Source organism: Dermacentor variabilis, chromosome 8 (genome assembly GCF_050947875.1).
Source record: "Dermacentor variabilis isolate Ectoservices chromosome 8, ASM5094787v1, whole genome shotgun sequence".
Classification (NCBI taxonomy): domain Eukaryota; kingdom Metazoa; phylum Arthropoda; class Arachnida; order Ixodida; family Ixodidae; genus Dermacentor; species Dermacentor variabilis.
The window spans coordinates 151,329,192-151,348,913 of NC_134575.1; the positions used below are offsets into that span (position 1 = coordinate 151,329,192).

The window sequence follows — 19,722 nt, forward strand, 5'->3', positions numbered from 1 at the left end:
ATTCCTTAAGCTCTGCGAGCTCGCGTCTAAGTTCCCTATTTTCCGCTTCGAGCGCTTGGATACGGGGATCGATCCTATGCTCTGGCTGTGCCTCACCTGTCGTTTCTTTGCTTGATGCGTTCGTCTTCCCAGACGGCTATGTCGCTCCCTTGACCTTGTCGGCCCACGTGGCCCGCTTGACGGACTGGGAGCGAGACCGGGATCTCGATCTGGAGGAGCGTTCTCCTTGCCTCGGTGTGCTGTCCCGTGTCCATTTCAAGTTTCCCGCCCGGGCGCCGCCTTCGTCTGCGAACATTGGACTCCTCTCCCCTCCCTTCTTCTTCCTTCTCCCCGTGCGCCGTCACTCTCGTTTCCTCCCTCTCGGATTGCATTGTTTACGCGACCGGCGCCGCTTTTGTTCTTTCGCGCTGCACGACTGTGGCAGCACCGCGTTTTTACGAGTATGTAAATGCACAGGATAAAGTTTTAATTTTCTTGGTGTTTGCGACTCGTTAACTATCTGAGGAGTGGCCGCAGCCCCAACGCGTGCCACGGAATCAGAATAGTAAAAACGCGATGAACGCCGAGTCGGCATCTCACGCGCGTCTCCAAAGCGCCTAGGCTTAGGCGGCTCGGCTCGCTGGCTCCGCGCTGCGAAGCTCCGTTTTCGCCTCGCAGCCACACACGGCATGGCGTCGCAAGACCGCAAGTCGCCCGCTGCTCAAGTGAGTCCGGACCAATCTCGTCTCGCATGCTCTGAGAAAATGGCAAGCTCTGTGCAGTCACGGCATTCGTCGCGCTCAGCCCGTTCGGAGCGTTCGACCGCCTCGACAACGCCAAGCATGCTCGCCGCCAGAGCAAGAGCGGAGGCCGCCGCGGCGCGAGTGCAGGCTTCTCTTATGAAGAAAGAAGCCGCGGTGAAACTGGAAAAGGCCAAACTCGAAGAACAAGAGAAAAATGCGGCCGCGGAGATCGAACGCAAGAAAGTCGAGCTAGACACCGAGTTACATGTGTTGCAGTTGGATAGAGAAGCGGCCGCCGCGGAAGCACAAGCAGAGATCCTGGAGGCTGCCGTAGATCAGCACGGCGGGGAGCATCACATCTGTCGGACTGTGGAGGAGGCATCCGAAGACCGCGCTCAACGTACCTTTGACTACGTGCTTGACCAGGCTCACGTGCGCATTGGCCCGCGCCAGCAATCGCAGCGGCATGACGGCGGAGAGCATTACGTCTTTCAGAACGTTGATGAAGCAGCTGAAGACCACGCTCCATGCACTCCTAGCGCTCACAACCAAGGAATCGCCCAGAACGTTGCTCGTCAGCAGGGAGATGAAGCTAACGCCCCAGAACTGACCGCCATGACAAAGTATCTGATTCGACGCGACCTTGTGAGTACTTCACTTACGAAGTTTGACGACTGCCCTGAGAACTACCGGGCGTGGAAATCTACATTCAAGGGAATGACACGGACTCTCGAGGTTACGGCAAGCGAAGAACTTGATCTTCTCGTGAAATGGCTTGGTGCCGAGTCGTCGAGCTATGCAAAGCGGCTGCGTTCCGTGCACGTCGACTGCCCCGAAGCCGGGTTAGATGTAGTTTGGGAAAGACTTGAGGAATGCTATGGTCGTCCGGAAATTATAGAAGAGGCCATCTTCAGGAGAATCGCAAGTTTCCCCAGACTGTCCGACAAGGACACCGAGAAACTGAGAGAGCTGGGAGACCTGCTTCTTGAAGTTGAGGCTGCAAAATGTGACCCTCAGCTGACTGGGCTTTCCTATCTGGACACGGCAAGAGGGGTAAACCCCATCGTAGAAAAACTGCCGCAGCGCTTGCAAGACATGTGGATAGCGAAAGGATCGAAGTACAAACGAGATCATCGGGTCGCCTTTCCCCCTTTTTCGTTCTTTGCCAGCTTTATCAGGGACCAAGCGAAAACGAGAAATGATCCTAGCTTCAAACTCAACACTGCAAGTGGCACCCCTTCAAGGCTCCCAAGAGCAGACAGATGGGCTGCGAATGACGGCACGAGAAGAACGCCCATCTCAGTGCAACTGACGGACGGGGAAGCAAGCACCGACCATCCGCCCTCAAACGCACCAAAGTGGCATGATACAACCAAGTATTGTCCTCTGCACAGGAAGCCTCACCCCCTCCGGAAGTGTCGTACTTTCCGAGAAAAACCGCTGGATGAACGAAAATCTCTGCTGAAAAATTATGGAATATGCTTCAGGTGCTGCGCTTCAACAGACCACTTTGCAAGAGACTGTAAAACAGTTCTCAAATGTGACGATTGTGGTAGCGAGAGGCATGCCACAGCACTTCATGCCGGAAATGTCAACCATAAGTCTCCTGCAGCTCATCACGACTCTGAAGAAGTAGGTCGAGACCAAGATTCCGCACTTGAAGTGTCATCAAAGTGTACGGAGGTCTGCGGTCAAAGCGGCGGTGGCAAATCCTGCTCTAAGATCTGCTTGGTGAAAGTTAGTCACCCGACTCAGCCTCACAACACTGAAAAAATGTATGCCATCTTAGACGACCAGAGCAACAGGTCCCTTGCAAGAACAGAGTTCTTCGACGTTTTCGGGCTCAATGGTGACAGTTCCCCCTACACTCTAAGGACATGTGCTGGAACTGCAGAGGCGATAGGAAGAAGAGCATCCGGCTTTCTCATTGAGGACATTCATGGCTCCGTGAAGCTACCCTTGCCAACGCTCATCGAGTGCAACGAGATGCCTAACAACAGGAACGAGATTCCAACACCGGATGTGGCATCGCATCACCCCCATCTCAGAGCTGTAGCTAAATTCATTCCTCGTTTGGACCCAGAGGCCAAGATTCTACTTCTCCTCGGGAGAGATATCCTCAGAGTACACAAGGTTCGACAACAGCGCAACGGACCGGCTGATGCTCCATTTGCTCAGAGACTGGATCTGGGATGGGTCATCGTGGGGAATGTCTGCATAAGTCGAAGTCGCCCACCGGACTCTGTGAGCAACCTCAAAACAAACGTCCTTGAAAATGGACGTCCCTCCATTTTCGAGCCATGCCAGAATCATTTTCTTGCCAAGGAGAAGCTCGCTGACACGCAAGGGTCGACAAACTGCTTCCAACCAGCTCAGAACGCTGCTAGGAAAGACCGCTGTGGCGATGGGGTCGCTGAAACGCTGTTCCACACAACGAAGGATGACAACAGACCTTCCCTTTCCGTCGAGGACAGGAAGTTCTTGAAGCTGATGGATGACGAGTTCTCAAGGGACGAATCCAACAGTTGGGTAGCACCTCTTCCATTTCGTTGTCCAAGACCTTGGCTTCCGAATAACAAGTGCTTGGCCGAGTCACGCCTCACTGCTGTCCAACGGACCTTGAAGAGAAAGCCGGAACTGAGGGAACAATTCGCGAGCTTCATGGAGAAGATGTTCAAGAACGGCCACGCCGAGGAAGCTCCACCGGTTCGAGAGGGAGAAGAGTGTTGGTACCTCCCCATCTTTGGTGTTTGCCACCCACGAAAGCCTGGGGAAACACGAGTCGTGTTCGACTCCAGTGCACAGTTTAAGGGCCTGTCTCTAAACAGTGTGCTGCTTACCGGTCCAGACATGATCAACAGCCTGCTTGGGGTGCTCATCCGATTCCGGAAAGAGCCAGTGGCCATTACTGTGGACATTAAGCACATGTTCTACTGCTTCCTGGTACGAGACGACCACCGAAATTATCTGAGATTTCTGTGGTTCCGCAACAACAACATCTACAGTGACGTGGTAGAGTACCGAATGAAGGTACATGTGTTTGGAAACAGCCCTTCACCAGCAGTTGCAACGTACGGGCTGCGGAGAACAGCACGAGAAGGAGAGGAAAAATTTGGCAGCGACGTCAGGCAGTTCATTGAGAGGGATTTCTATGTCGACGATGGGTTGAAGTCTCTCTACAACGACGAGGACGCCATCAGCCTAATACGCCGCACGCAACAGATGTTGGCCGCATCGAACCTTAAGCTCCATAAGATAGCCTCTAACTGCCCTACAGTGTTGGAAGCATTTCCAGAAGAAGACCGTGCCAACGATTTGAAGGATCTTGACTTGAGCAATGGCTCACAGCCGATCCAACGCAGTCTGGGAGTTTCTTGGAATCTGAAGAAGGATGTCTTCACATTTACGACTCCATTCCAGGAAAAGCCATTCACTCGGCGCGGTGTCTTGTCAGTGGTAAATAGCCTGTACGACCCACTTGGGTTTGTTGCTCCAGTCATCGTTCAAGGAAAGTCCCTCCTCCGAGAGCTAGTCGCTCTGACATGCGACTGGGACTGCCCACTTCCTGACGAAAAGAGAGCCGCCTGGGAGGTGTGGAAAGACTCCTTGCAAGTACTCGAGCAGCTGGACATACCTCGCACCTATGCCCCTGCCTCACTCACTACCGCACAGTGGAAGGAACTGCACATATTCTCCGACGCATCAACGAAAGCTGTGGCTGCAGTGGCGTACCTCAGAGTGACATATCCAGATGGTGCGTGTCATGTCGGGTTCGTCATAGGAAAGGCTAAGCTAGCACCGCATCCGGAACACACCATCCCAAGGCTTGAACTGTGCGGCGCAGTCTTGGCAGTGGAGCTAGCAGAACTCATCAGTCGTGAAATAGATATGGAACTTGATGCTGTAAACTTCTATACTGACAGCAAGGTCGTCCTAGGCTACATACATAATGAGACGCGAAGGTTTTTTGTGTATGTCAGTAACAGGGTGGAACGCATAAGGAGCTCTACACGGCCAGACCAATGGCACTACGTTCTTTCTGACATGAACCCTGTGGATCTAGGAACCAGGTCTGTGCCAGCGGCCCAGATGGCAGGATCGACCTGGCTGACAGGCCCGGACTTTTTGTATCGTCAAGAACACTGCTCGCAGGTATTGAAGGGCAAGTTCGACTTGGTCGATGCGGACTCCGACACGGAGGTGCGGCCCCAGGCAAATGTTCTCGCAACCAGTGTGGACGTGAAACAACTCGGCAGCAAGCGGTTCGAGCGCTTCTCAAGTTGGATTACGCTGACTCGCGCAGTTGGAACGCTCGTACGGCTAGTGGACAAAATTCGGGGCACTTCTGAAAACGTGTCAAACTGCCCGCGTAACAGCTCATCTCACCAAGTGCGACCTTCTGCAGAACACCTAGCCCGAGCAAAGGCAGCCATTATTCTATCTGTCCAGAAGGAAGCCTTTTCAGAGGAGTTCAAAAGCTTGCAACGAGGAAAGCGACTACCGAAGTCAAGCCCTCTGTGGAGACTGGATCCATGGGTTGATTCCGACGGTCTTTTGAGAATCGGTGGCCGACTGGGCAGGGCCAACCATTTCGACCAGCAAGAGCAGAAGCCCATCATCATGCCAGGGCGACACCATGTCACCACCCTGGTTGTGCGGCATTATCACGAACAGGTCAAACATCAAGGACGCCACTTCACTGAGGGAGCAGTCAGGGCAGCTGGGTTCTGGATCGTCGGAGCTAAGCGTAGCATCGCCTCATATATACACATTTGTGTTACATGTCGCAAGCTCAGAGGAAGGCAGCTACAGCAGATGATGGCAGACCTGCCCGCAGAAAGACTAAGCACCGAGCCACCTTTCACTTATGTCGGACTAGATGTATTTGGCCCGTGGCAAGTCACGTCTCGTCGCACCAGAGGCGGTGAGGCCAACAGTAAACGGTGGGCCGTACTCTTCACTTGCATGAGTATCCGTGCTGTTCATATTGAAGTAATCGAGAGCATGGATACCTCAAGTTTTATTAATGCGCTCCGCAGATTCTTTGCCATAAGGGGCCCGGCAAAGCAACTGAGGTCTGATTGCGGGACAAATTTTGTTGGAGCATGCACCGAACTAAAGGTGAGCACCACTGGCCCAGACCACGAGAAGCTAGGAACATTCCTGTCAGACCATGGATGCACTTGGGTGTTCAATCCCCCTCATGCTTCTCACATGGGAGGAGTGTGGGAAAGGATGATAGGAGTCACACGGCGAATTTTGGACTCCATGCTTCTTGAGAATACCTCTCGTCGCCTTACTCACGAAGTCTTGGTAACCCTCTTGGCAGAAGTCTCAGGGATCATAAATTCACGACCCCTCGTTCCTGTCTCAACGGACCCCGAGAGCTGGGAAGTGCTGACTCCGGCAACGCTTCTGACCCAGAAGGTCGGCGGCAACACAGTGCCACCAGTCTTTAATGACAAAGATATATATCGGCGACAGTGGCGGCAGGTTCAGTGGCTGGCCGACGTCTTTTGGTGCCGCTGGCGACGCGAGTTCCTTACCACCCTGCAGAGTCGTCGCAAGTGGCAGACCCCAACGCGGAGTCTCAAGGCAGGTGACCTCGTCCTCCTGAGTGACAGCCAGGTTCACCGCAACGAGTGGCCCATGGGACTCATTGTGAACGTTATCGCGAGTGCGGACGGCAAGGTGCGAAAGGTGGAAATCAAGACGGCAACACGGGGAGTGATCAAGACGTTTCTCCGTCCTGTGACCGAGACAGTCCTGCTTATTCCGTGTGAGGACTGAAAACATCATATAGTGATTATATGTATAACCAGACGGGGAGTGTGCTGTCCCGTGTCCATTTCAAGTTTCCCGCCCGGGCGCCGCCTTCGTCTGCGAACATTGGACTCCTCTCCCCTCCCTTCTTCTTCCTTCTCCCCGTGCGCCGTCACTCTCGTTTCCTCCCTCTCGGATTGCATTGTTTACGCGACCGGCGCCGCTTTTGTTCTTTCGCGCTGCACGACTGTGGCAGCACCGCGTTTTTACGAGTATGTAAATGCACAGGATAAAGTTTTAATTTTCTTGGTGTTTGCGACTCGTTAACTATCTGAGGAGTGGCCGCAGCCCCAACGCGTGCCACGGAATCAGAATACTCGGTTTGGATTCTCTCCTTCTCGAGCGCGAGCGCCCTCCGGATAGAGATCGGGTACCCAGGATGGAACCGCTCCGCGCAGCTGGTGCAGCCAACGAGATGTCGCCAATTGCGTCGGTGACGTCAGATTCTTCGTCCAGTTGTGCCTTCCTTGCTCTTTGTCGGCGTCTTCGGCGTCGGCGTCGTACGATGTATGGAATTTGATAGCGCTTTTTGCACGTTCGGTCTCCGGTGACGTGGGGCCCGCCGCACGCTTCGCGCTTGGGGGTGCATTGATGTTCTTCTTCGTCGTCCGCTTTTGCTTTTCCGCAACCACGGCATTTGCTTCTCTCTTCCTCACTGCTGATGCAAACGTCGGCACGGTGGTCTACGTGGCCGCAAGCATGGCAAACGTCGACTTGGCGTCGGTATAAAGAACATGGCGACAAGGCCGTGCCGCAGATCACGTGGTTGGGCACACGCATGCCTCTGAATAGAATCACGACTACATGCGAGTTCTTGATTCTTCTGGCTTCTAGTGCCGTGGGATTTCTTTCGTTAACAATCATGTTTCTAAGCGTGCCTTCATCGTGACAGGGGTCGATGTGCCTTATTACGTCTTTGCACGTATCTTCAGGGGCGGCGACGTACGCCGAGACTTCGTAGGCGCCGTACTTAGTATGGATTTTATTTAGTCTCGCATAGGCCCTTGCATTAGCTGCGTGCGGAGTAGAGATGATTAAAATATTCTGCACCTTGTTTGGGCACACGGTGTCTTCCTTCGTTTGATGCTCAGGCAGGGCCGCCGCCATGGCCAGGGCTTGAGCGAGCAGCACTACGTCGGCTTTTGATACGTCGAGGCCTCCCTTGGGGCGCTCGATAATCTTGATCTGTTCCTTCGGGAGCTTCGGAAGTCGCGAAGCTGCCGTTACTTGCGACAACAGACTTTTAGCCGGTCCCTTGGCAGTGCGGCAGCCAGTCGGCTTGTTCACGGTACCACGTTGGCCATCTCGTAATGGCGGCCTGTTCGTCTCCTACTTTTTACGGTTGTTGAGGGCGGTGATCCACCCGGCACCGTTGAGATCTTCCTGGGTTACGTCCATGCCTTCCACAGTTACGACTTCGGGCATGGCGTCGCTTTCAATGAAGGCACGTGTCGTCGCTTCAGTCGCGAACAGAGACGGCAAAACGCAAGCGTGGGACTGCCTCTACAGACAGGCCGGCCTGCACCGCCGCGCCGAGAGCAGGCTGTGCCCGTTAGGGCTAGCTCCCTCGTCGGCGTGATCGTAGAGTAAAAGCTTCAGAATATGACGAAAAGTCCGCCCACCGATAAAACTCTGGCATCGGCGGATTCCTTGAAACTTGGCGGTTCTGGTGAGGTATATATATCCAGGGTTCTTCTTGGAAAGACGCCCAAAAACAGTTAAGAACGCGGGAGCCGACGTGGATACGTCCGCACTGCTCGGCACCTCTTCTTCTTCCATCGGCAACTGCAGCTGTCAAGTTATTTCTGTACAAATACTTAGTGAGGCCTAAACTTGAATATGCATGCTCCATTTTCGACCCTTTTACTCTAAAGCTAAAAAACACCATCGAATCCATTCAAAACCGAGCTGCTCGTTTTATTCTTTCGAATTATTCTCGTCATGCAAGTGTCTCATCAATGGAACTAACCCTTGACTTGCCTAACCTAGAGTTACGTCGTAAATACTTTCGCCTATGCCTTTTTCACAGGATTTATTACTCTAACGAAACACTTAAGGATGAACTAATCTCCCCGCCATCATACATATCGTCATGCACGGATCATGGTTTTAAGGTTGAAGTTCCAACTTGTCGCACAAATGTTTATTTTGATTCCTTTTTACTAAGAACGACGAATGACTGGAACCGCCTCCCTGCCTCCATCACTGCCACTTCTGACGCCACAGACTTCAAGAATATTGTTAACGAATTTATTTGTAACAATCACCACTCCTCTCTGTAATGCCGCCGGGCCTTGAGAGTATGAAAATAAATAAATAAATAAATAAATAAATATATGTGTATATATATATATATATATATATATATATATATATATATATATATATATATATATATATATATATATATATAGTAGGCAAAGAGGAATTCTTCAGGCTACCTTTCAAACGTAAAGAACTTGAGTGGTGCTACAAGGTAAACAGAACAAGTATTTAATTTCAAGAGTTTCGATCAGTGGACCGATCTTCTTCGGGGTTTACAAAAAAATGGCAGTTCGGCCCTGGTAGTGAAGACACAAGACCGGGTGCCCGGTCGTTCCCAGATACATCAAACCGAGAGGGACAGTTGTGACAGTGATTGATTTTCGGCGCTTTGGCAGATTTACAGCTGTCTTTGTCAGCTATGCAGGGCAAGAGAAAGGCGGAGTCCCATGCATGTAGAGCAAGGAGGTCAGTGAGAAAAAAAAGAAAAAAAGGTAGAAAAAAAGAAAAAAGAAAAAAGGAAAAAGCACATAGGAGGAGGGAGACGTAAGTCGGAGAGCGGGGGGGGGGGGCGGGAAGTAGCGGCAGGTTCCCGTTCACCCGCGGCAAGGAGGGAGAAAACGGTCGCTGCTGTTACGTTTCGCCTACGACGCGCGGTTTAGCCGGCGCGACTGCAACAAAGCGGCAGACATTTTGGCCCGTTCGGCGTCGCCGCTACGCCTCCCCGCCAAGCGCGTCCAGGCATGTTCCGATGCCACGTGTCTTCATGTGCGTGTGTGAGTGTATGTGCCATTGTGCCCGACCGGCGGCGATACGACAGTAGGGGTCACCTTCTCCTCCTTGTGCCCGACCGGCGGCGATACGACAGTAGGAGTCACCTTCTCCTCCCCATTGTGCCCGACCGGCGGCGATACGACAGTAGGAGTCACCTTCTCCTCCCCATTGTGCCCGACCGGCGGCGATACGACAGTGTGAGTCACCTTCTCCGGCGACACGACAGTATGCGTCACCTTATCCCATTGTACAGTCACGTGCTCGTCTATTGAGGGGTTCCTTCTTGCCCTCAATTGCGAGAGTATAAAAGCAGCTGCCCCCGGACGCCAAAGGGGGGCTCCGATTTCTTCTGTTGAGTAAAGTGCACTCCCGTCTCTCTACTTCGGTCGTCCTGACCGCCAACTCTTTGCGATGTTAGAATAAACAAGTTGTTTTGTTGTTACCAGTCGACTCATGCTTTGCCGGGACCTTCGGATGCTTCCAGTTGTACCCCAGGCCGCCAGGCCAACGCTACCCTTGGGGCTTGCGACCCAGGTGCAACAACGGGCGTCAGCGCCGAGTTCCCAACAGGTCGTACCATCGGTGCGACCACAACAACTGTCTGCCAGCGGTGAGATCGCGACAACGGAGGCCAGCAGCGAAGAGATGCAGTTGACTGTATGCTGAGCAGCTCATCGACGATCCGGGAGCAGTGCAACGAGCCCTGTGTGATGACTGGTTGCCTGCAGCGGAACGACTGCGCTGAACTCTTGGCTGCGAGGTTTGGTGAGTGCGGGACTTTCTTCTTCTGAGCTTTGCCAGGCTTTTGTTAGTGTCAGAAACAGAGCTGGTAATTGTGGTTGTCGTTGCTGCCGGGTTAGATTGCGGCAAGACAATAATAGGCAGTAGAGGAAGCAGCATTCAGAGCAGCCATGGATTTGAAGTCGTTGCGCAAACCGAAATTGTTGGAGCTTGCAAGAGAGTTGGGTCTGGATGTCTCGGACAAACTCAGAAAACCAGAACTGCTAAAGGCTATTCTTGAGTTAGAAGCTGAGGATGACGAGCTGTCGGAATGCCTTGAGACCATTGAGGAGAGGGAGACTGCAAAAAGACAGGAGAGCGAACTTAAAGAACAAAAAGAGCGAGAGCAACAAGAGAAAAAAGAAGAGCGCGACCGTCAACACGCGTTGGAAATGAAGCGTCTCGAGATTGAGATGGAACGCGCTCGTAATGGAAGTCAGGCACACGGTGCAGGAGAACGAGTATTGTTCAACATGACTGACCTGATGCGGCCGTTTAAGCTTGGAGAGGACATTGGTTTGTTCCTGGTTAACTTCGAGCGAACGTGCGAGAAGCAGGGGTTCTCTCGGGAAACGTGGCCACAGCGCTTGCTCACTTTGTTACCCGGCGAGGCGGCCGACGTAGTCGCTCGCTTGGATAGAGAGGAGGCAGAGGATTTCGACAAAGTGAAATCGAGTCTGCTAAAAAAATACAGGCTGTCAGCGGAGGCGTTCCGTCGGAAGTTTCGGGAAAATGAGAAAGGCAAAAGTGAGTCATATACAGAGTTTGCGTACAGGCTTATGTCAAACATGCAGGAGTGGCTCAAAGAAGAGAAAGCGTTTGGTGACCACGATAAAGTTCTGCAGTGTTTCGGGCTAGAACAGTTTTATAGTCGGTTACCTGAGAACGTGCGGTACTGGGTCTTGGATAGGCCAGACGTTTGTACGGTGGCTAAAGCCGCTGAGCTAGCCGAGGAGTTTGTGACGCGTCGGGCTCGCGGAGCTAAGGACGGTCAAAAGGGTGAATTTGGCTCGAAGTTTGAGAGGCCGAAGTTCACACCCATGCGAGCAAAGGGGGACACGCGTAGTGAGGATGCGAGTGAAAGCAGTCCGACCAAACGTAAAGAGACGGCGGCAGCCGAAGCCGAACGCAGAAAGCGGTTCGAGATGAGGCAAGCGCGCGTTTGTTATACGTGCCAGAAGCCGGGTCACTTTTCGGCGCAGTGTCCGGAAACAACACCAAAAGTTGTGTTTTTTTCATTATGCAGCACTGACGAGAACATGAAGCTTCTCGAGCCTTACATGCGAAACCTCCTCGTGAACGGGAAAGAGTGCCGAGTGCTTCGCGATTCCGCAGCTACAATGGATGTAGTTCACCCGTCTTACGTAGAACCCCATATGTTCACGGGCGAGTGCGCATGGATCAAGCAAGCCGTGGAAGCTCATAGCGTGTGTCTGCCGGTAGCAAAAGTGCTTATTGAAGGACCTTTCGGAGCGCTTGAGACGGAGGCGGCAGTGTCATCTATGCTGCCCCCACAGTACCCGTACCTATTTTCGAACAGGTCCGATCACCTCCTGCGCGAGAAGGGGCTTTTGTTTGGTGAGGCTAGCGTTCAGGCCTTAACCAGATCGAAGGTTCGGGAGCTCGCTGCAAAGGCGGTAGTTGCGGGGCCGACGTTATCGAACAATGAGAAAGGGTCAGAGGCGCAGCAAGCCGATATTCAGAGCACGCCCGAACTGAATAAAATTGAGTCTGTAACGTTAAAGGCACCAGATACTGGAGAGGAAAATCCCGATGCGGGAAAGTTAGAAAAGCTATCTGCAGATTTGCTCATCGCGCCTACGTCAGACGGACTTGATAGGTTGCTAAAAGTCAGCCGGTCGGCTTTGATAGCCGAGCAAAAGAAGGATGGCAGCCTAGAAAACGTGCGCTGCAATGTCAAGGAAGGTATCGCCCGGAAAAATGCGCGTTTTGTGGAAAGAGGTGGAGTCCTGTACCGGAAGTATCTAGACCGCAGGGGAGTGGAGTTCGATCAGCTGATCGTTCCTCAATGCTATCGTCAGGATCTGTTGCGCTTGTCGCACGGGGGTTCGTGGTCCGGACACCTAGGAGTTAAGAAAACTAAGGACCGTCTCTTGGAAGAGTACTATTGGCCAGGGTGTTTTCGGGACGCAGACCACTTCGTGAGGTCATGTGACACCTGTCAGCGGGTGGGCAAACCAGGGGACAAATCGAGGGCGCCGTTGAGATTGGTACCTATCATTACGGAGCCTTTTAGACGGCTCGTTATTGATACAGTGGGACCTCTGCCGGTAACAGCCACGGGGTACAGACACATTTTGACTGTGATCTGCCCAGCGACAAAGTTCCCTGAAGCAGTGCCGCTTAAAGAACTCAGCTCAGTTGAGATAGTCAATGCACTACTGTCCATATTTGCGCGAGTTGGTTTTCCTGCGGAAATCCAATCAGATCAGGGCACAGTGTTTACTAGCGCTTTGACGACAACTTTTCTCGAAAGGTGTGGGGTAAAGCTGCTACACAGCTCAGTGTACCACCCACAGTCGAATTCCGTTGAGAAGCTCCACTCCGTCATGAAGCGCGTGTTGAGAGCATTGTGTTTTGAACATCGAACTGACTGGGAGCTGTGTCTGCCTGGGGTGATGTTTGCATTAAGGACCGCGCCGCATGCAGCTACGGGGTTTTCGCCAGCTGAGCTGGTGTACGGTCGCTCGCTTCGGTCTCCGCTTCGCATGCTTCGAGAATCGTGGGAAGGCAGGGGCGACGACCCAGTCGTGGTGGAGTACGTGCTTAAGCTCCTCGAACGCTTAAGAAGGGCACAGGAGTTGTCAGGTGAAGCAATGGCAAAGGCCCAGCAGAGGGCTAAGGTTTATTATGATCGGACAGCCAGGGCCCGTCGTTTTGAGGTGGGCGATGAGGTCATGATATTGCGCACATCGCTAAACAACAAACTAGACGTGCAGTGGGAGGGCCCAGCACGAATTGTTCAGAAACTGTCGGACGTTAACTACGTGGTGAGTCTGCCAGGAAAGCGGAAAGCACAGCAAGTTTACCACTGTAATCTGCTCAAACCTTATAGACAAAGGGAAGCAGTGGTGTGCATGATGGTAAACGTTCCTGAAGAGCTTCCGGTCGAGCTTCCGGGACTAGGCTCAGTGACGAACAGGGAAGACACCGGTCAAGTCATTAGTGACTTAGTCAGTGGAGCATCGCTGTCGCCTGAGCAGAAAACCGAACTACACCAGCTCTTACAAGAGTTTCAAGGTCTGTTCTCTGAGAGGCCTGGTAGGACTTCTGTCCTTACTCATGATATAGAACTTACCTCCCCAGAGCCAGTACGATCCAAGGCGTATCGGGTGTCACCCCGCCAGAACGATATTATGGAGGCTGAGGTAAAGAAAATGCTACAGCTCGGTGTTATTGAGGCAGGTGAGAGAGATTATACCTCCCCTTTGATTTTAGTTGAGGTACCGGGCAAGGAACCTCGTCCTTGCGTCGACTACCGCAGGCTTAATTCCATCACTAAGGATCAAATTTATCCGATCCCTAACATCGAGGAGCGCCTCGAGAAAGTTAGTAGCGCTCAGTTTATTTCCACCCTAGATCTTGTCAGGGGTTATTGGCAGGTTCCACTTACAGAAGAGGCTAGTAGGTATGCGGCGTTCATTTCACCAATGGGAACATTCCGTCCTAAAGTGTTGAGTTTTGGTTTGAAGAACGCGCCATACTGTTTTTCAAGCCTCATGGATAAAGTGTTGCGGGGACAGCAAGAATTCGCTTTACCGTATCTAGACGACGTAGCGATATTCTCCGCATCCTGGTCTGAGCATATGGCACACTTCCGGGCAGTGCTAACCCGCCTGCGCGAAGCGGGCTTGACAGTCAAGGCTCCCAAGTGCCAGTTAGCACAGGCCGAGGTTGTCTACCTCGGTCACGTGATTGGTCAGGGTCGTCGCCGCCCCTCTGAAATAAAGGTGGCCGCTGTGCGAGACTTCCCGCAACCGCGCACGAAGACCGATATTCGGTCGTTCTTAGGTGTCGCCGGCTACTATCAGAGGTACATCCCCAGGTACTCTGATATCGCGGCTCCCCTGACGGATGCTCTAAGAAAGACAGAGCCTCAAACAGTCGTCTGGGACGAGACAAAGGAAAGAGCTTTTAGCGCCCTAAAGAGTGCCCTAACAAGCCAGCCTGTGCTACGATCGCCAGACTATACAAAAGGGTTCGTTGTTCAGTGCGATGCTAGTGAGCGAGGCATGGGCGTTGTACTGTGCCAACGGGAAAATGGAGAAGTAGAACACCCCGTCCTGTATGCTAGTCGTAAGCTGACCAGTCGTGAGCAGGCGTATAGCGCCACCGAGAAAGAGTGTGCATGTCTCGTGTGGGCCGTTCAGAAATTGTCATGCTATCTAGCCGGCTCGAGGTTTATCATTGAGACGGATCACTGCCCTCTCCAATGGCTGCAGACCATCTCTCCCAAAAATGGCCGCCTCCTGCGCTGGAGCCTCGCTTTGCAACAATATTCCTTTGAGGTGCGTTACAAAAAGGGGAGTCTCAACGGTAACGCCGATGGCTTAAGTCGAAGCCCCTAACGTAGGAATCAGCCTCAAAATTGTTTGTTACTGATGTTTTTCTTCCTGAGGCAGGATTTTTAACATATTGCTTTTGTTTAGTGTTTCAAAGTGATGACATGCTTTCTAGTGCAATTTTCCAATTTGTGGACGCGTTCTAAGTGCTGCTAGACTACTGTAAGGAACTAGGCAGTGGTATAAAAAGGGGAAAGAGCTTGGCAGGGCTTAGTGAGGGTTGTGCCGTGCTTGCTGACTGAGCGGTTGAGTTTCAGCGTAGTTCTAACGCTTGCCTGAACGAGAGAACGAGGCCTTCTCTGTGCGCTGCGCTCAAGAAACGTCGAGGGACGCCCGACTTCGGTTATGAGCATCATCGAGCGACATCCCTCCGGACAGCGGATGCAGTCCCCTGTCCATCGGGATCTCCTTCCCCCGGCGGGGCGGTCTGTTACGTTTCGCCTACGACGCGCGGTTTAGCCGGCGCGACTGCAACAAAGCGGCAGACATTTTGGCCCGTTCGGCGTCGCCGCTACGCCTCCCCGCCAAGCGCGTCCAGGCATGTTCCGATGCCACGTGTCTTCATGTGCGTGTGTGAGTGTATGTGCCATTGTGCCCGACCGGCGGCGATACGACAGTAGGGGTCACCTTCTCCTCCTTGTGCCCGACCGGCGGCGATCTGGAGGCCATTGATATTGATGGCCTCCAGATAAAGCCTATACGGTATATTTTTGACCTTATTTTACCATACATCACGCATATCTTAAACCTTTGTGTCAGTACCGCTGTATTTCCTCGTAAAATGCAGATTGCACGTGTAACAGTTATCTTTAAAAAGGGTGATAAAAACCAGCTCGGGAATTACAGGCCAATATCTATCTTACCCGTGTTTTCTAAGCTACTAGAAAAAGTAATACTTAGAAACTTTTTGCAGTTTGAAGAAAAACACAAAATTATAACAGCAGCTCAGTATGGCTTCCGTAAGCACCGCTCTACTGAACTTGCACTATTAGATCAACGAGAATATATATTGAACGAACTCGAACATAATAGGATAGTCATTGGTATTTTTCTTGATTTTTCGAAGGCATTCGACTTATTAAACCATACAATACTTCTTCGTAAACTTGAGCGTTGTGGCTTCCGCGGCCATGCACTATCGCTTGTGCAGTCATACCTCATGGATCGCAAACAGGCAGTAGCAATAAATGGTCTCCTCTCAGATATGCAATCTGTAGGCTGTGGCGTTCCACAAGGTAGCATTTTGGGTCCATTTCTGTTTAATCTTTACATCAATGACATTGTACATGCAACTCCATTCGTTAAATTTATCATCTATGCTGACGACACCAGTATTTTTCTTGCCGGAGATAATGCAGCCGAACTCACAGATACTGCAAACAATGCACTGAGGCAAATAGAAAACTGGAGTAGCAGAAATGCGTTGCGAATTAACACAGCAAAGACTAAAGTCGTTGTTTTCAGAGGTAGAAACAAGAAGGTCCGTCTCACTAAGAATATATTCCTTCAGTCCGTACCCTTAGAAGTTGTGCCTTCATTTAAAACATTAGGTATATTATTTAATGAAAGAATGTCATGGGATGATCATGTTAGCTTTGTAACAAATAAATGTTCACGTATTATTGGTCTTCTTTACAAGAACCGTGAGATACTACCGCGAAATGTAATGCTAATGCTATATAATTCATTGATACAATCGCATTTCAGCTATTGCCATTTAACCTGGGGTGCAACAACAGCAGGCAATCTTCAGAAACTACACTTGTTACAGAAAAAGTTTCTAAGAATTGTTGAAAATGTTCCGCATACCTACCATACGGCCGCACTTTTCTTAAAGTATAACTTACTACCAATTACTAAACTTTATGACTATCGTCTGAGCAAGTGTGTGAAAAACGAGGTGTTGAAGAACATATCTTTTCTATCAAAATTAGCTGGTTTAGAAAAACGAGATGCAATGTACAGCACAAGAAACATAGCACAATGGAACGTAAAAACATACAGAACTTTCTATGGTAATCAAACATTAGAAAATAAACTACCACGACTTCTTAACAAACTCGCACAAAACGATATTGATCTCCAAAACACAACACGCCACAAACTGTTCGAGTATTTTTTACACTACACCTAACCTTTTTTTTTTTTTTTTTTTTCTGTGATTTGTCTACCCAATTCTTCTTTCTTTCACCATCATTGTAAGTTTTCTTTCCAGCCAGGACAATGCTGTTGATTTTATGCTGACTACTGTAACCGGATAACAACTCTGCTATATGTATTTTTTTTTTTTTCCTTTGTTATCTGTATTTCCTGTATTTTCTTTTCTTTTCCGTGTGTGTGAAAAAAAGGGAAAGAAAGGAGAAAAAAAAGGGAAAAAAAAAAGGGAAAGAAAAACAACCACTGTATTGCTGTCAAAGTGGGGGCCCGTGGCCTTGTCAAGCTGTCCAACGGCAGCTTTTACTACGGGTCCCCGCCATCATCTGTACCATGGTGGCAAAATAAAATTTGAATTTGAATTTGAATACGACAGTAGGAGTCACCTTCTCCTCCCCATTGTGCCCGACCGGCGGCGATACGACAGTAGGAGTCACCTTCTCCTCCCCATTGTGCCCGACCGGCGGCGATACGACAGTGTGAGTCACCTTCTCCGGCGACACGACAGTATGCGTCACCTTATCCCATTGTACAGTCACGTGCTCGTCTATTGAGGGGTTCCTTCTTGCCCTCAATTGCGAGAGTATAAAAGCAGCTGCCCCCGGACGCCAAAGGGGGGCTCCGATTTCTTCTGTTGAGTAAAGTGCACTCCCGTCTCTCTACTTCGGTCGTCCTGACCGCCAACTCTTTGCGATGTTAGAATAAACAAGTTGTTTTGTTGTTACCAGTCGACTCATGCTTTGCCGGGACCTTCGGATGCTTCCAGTTGTACCCCAGGCCGCCAGGCCAACGCTACCCTTGGGGCTTGCGACCCAGGTGCAACAACGGGCGTCAGCGCCGAGTTCCCAACAGGTCGTACCATCGGTGCGACCACAACACTGCGCAGCACCAGTGCGCGTGCTGCCGTTGTAGCGGGAAAGTGGGCAAGTTGAATCGGGCGGCGGGGGGCACAATAGAGAAGGGGCCCAGAAGGAAGGCAGAAGAGGGGCACCTTGTGGAAACAAACACAGTGTCAAAGTACACATATACAAGGCACGGCCCATTCTGGCAACTCTGGGGTCCAGCTATGGTGCGAAATAAATATATAGTCCCAAAAAGAATATATGCGTGGTATTCGCAAAGCAAGTGCGCCCCTGGGCATAGATTTAGGGAGCCGAGTTAAATAGCCTCCTTGTGGTCCAGTTTTGGAAAGTTTAACCGACAACTGACATCAAGTCAGCTCGTGCGTATTCCAAGAAGGGGCAATAGGTCACTCAGAACACGGCCGCTCGGCCGTGCTCAGAATGACCACTTGAGTGGCAGGGTGCAGGAAACTGAATTTATTGGTTTTCCGCTCGCCCCCTTCAGGCGCACGCGGAGGGACGAGCAAGCAGTGAATAGCCAGCGTCTGAATTTTAGAGTACAGAACATGTATTCGCGTTTCCCATGCACTCTCACGGCATATCCCGGAGGCACGTCAGCCGCCCCGGACTCTCATTAATTCCTTTAGCGTACGTTGCAAATTTATGGATGAAAAAAGGTTCTCTCTGCTCGCGTGCACGAGTGTGTTGGAAACATGATTGCAAGAGCACAACGCTCACGAGTTCAAAGGAGTGATCTGGCAGCCGAACGTGCCTGCAGAGGGGTAAATTCGGGAGACTTTACACATGCGCGCGGTGATTGTTGAGCCGCAGGCGGAAAGGGGTCTCTGTTTGCCCGATATATTCCTGCTTACACACCTCTCATCGAATTTTGTACACGACGTTACTGGAATCACAGTCAAGATTTTCGTTAATATTATATATGAAGGACGAGTTCGATGCCTCAGCCGTGTCTGTTGTCATGTGACGGCATACCTTGCAACGAGGTTTCCCACACGTTCGACAGCCCTTGGGCGTGTTTGACTTCTGTGTCCTCGCCCTGACTAACAAACCCCTTAAATTTTTGTTTCTTCTATACACAACCAGAGGCGGCTGCTTGAAGATAGTAGCGAGTTGGATGCTCTGTTTCATGATATTGAAATGGCGGTTGAGAATGGCATTGACCCGCGGAGCACCGGTAGTGTATGTGAGGACCAAGTTCGGATCTGATTGTGTATTGGTATTGCTTACCCTTCCTCCCATTATATGTGCTCGATCTAAGCTGTGGGCTCGTTCATTGGCATCGTCTACTATTTTTGGAGGATATTTTTGGCGTATGAGAGCAGATTTCAGTTCCTCCGCGTGTCGCTCAAATTGCGCAGATTCGGAACAGGCTCTTCTGTATCTGTGGGCTTGGGAGTAGGGAATGCTTGTTTTGCAGTGATGGGGGTGGCTACTATAAAAATGCAGATATTTCTGACGATCTGTCGGCTTTTTGTATAGGGACGTTGAAATGCGACCGCCACTCAGTGACAGAGTGACGTCGAGGAAGTGAATACTATCTTGGGGAAAGTTGTGCGTAAAGCAGATTGACGGGTGCAGAGAATTGAAATTAGAAATGAAGTCTATATATATATATATATATATATATATATATATATATATACCGTAGAATCGCGATAATTTGAACTCGAAGGGGCTCGGAAATTTGTTCGAATTAAAGGACGCTAATTGAATGGAAGACTTACCTACGCTAGCGCATGTGCACGCGTTTATAATAAATGT

The 19,722-nt window shown here is 50.9% G+C and overlaps 1 protein-coding gene across 1 annotated transcript; it reads left to right on the forward strand.

The window, feature by feature from the left end:
* The first annotated feature begins 668 nt into the window (after positions 1-668).
* On the forward strand, positions 669-6,512 carry LOC142591607 (uncharacterized). The gene has a single exon (XM_075703910.1). It carries the CDS (start codon positions 669-671, stop codon positions 6,510-6,512), a length of 5,844 nt encoding a protein of 1,947 aa, XP_075560025.1.
* Positions 6,513-19,722: the final 13,210 nt, after the last annotated feature.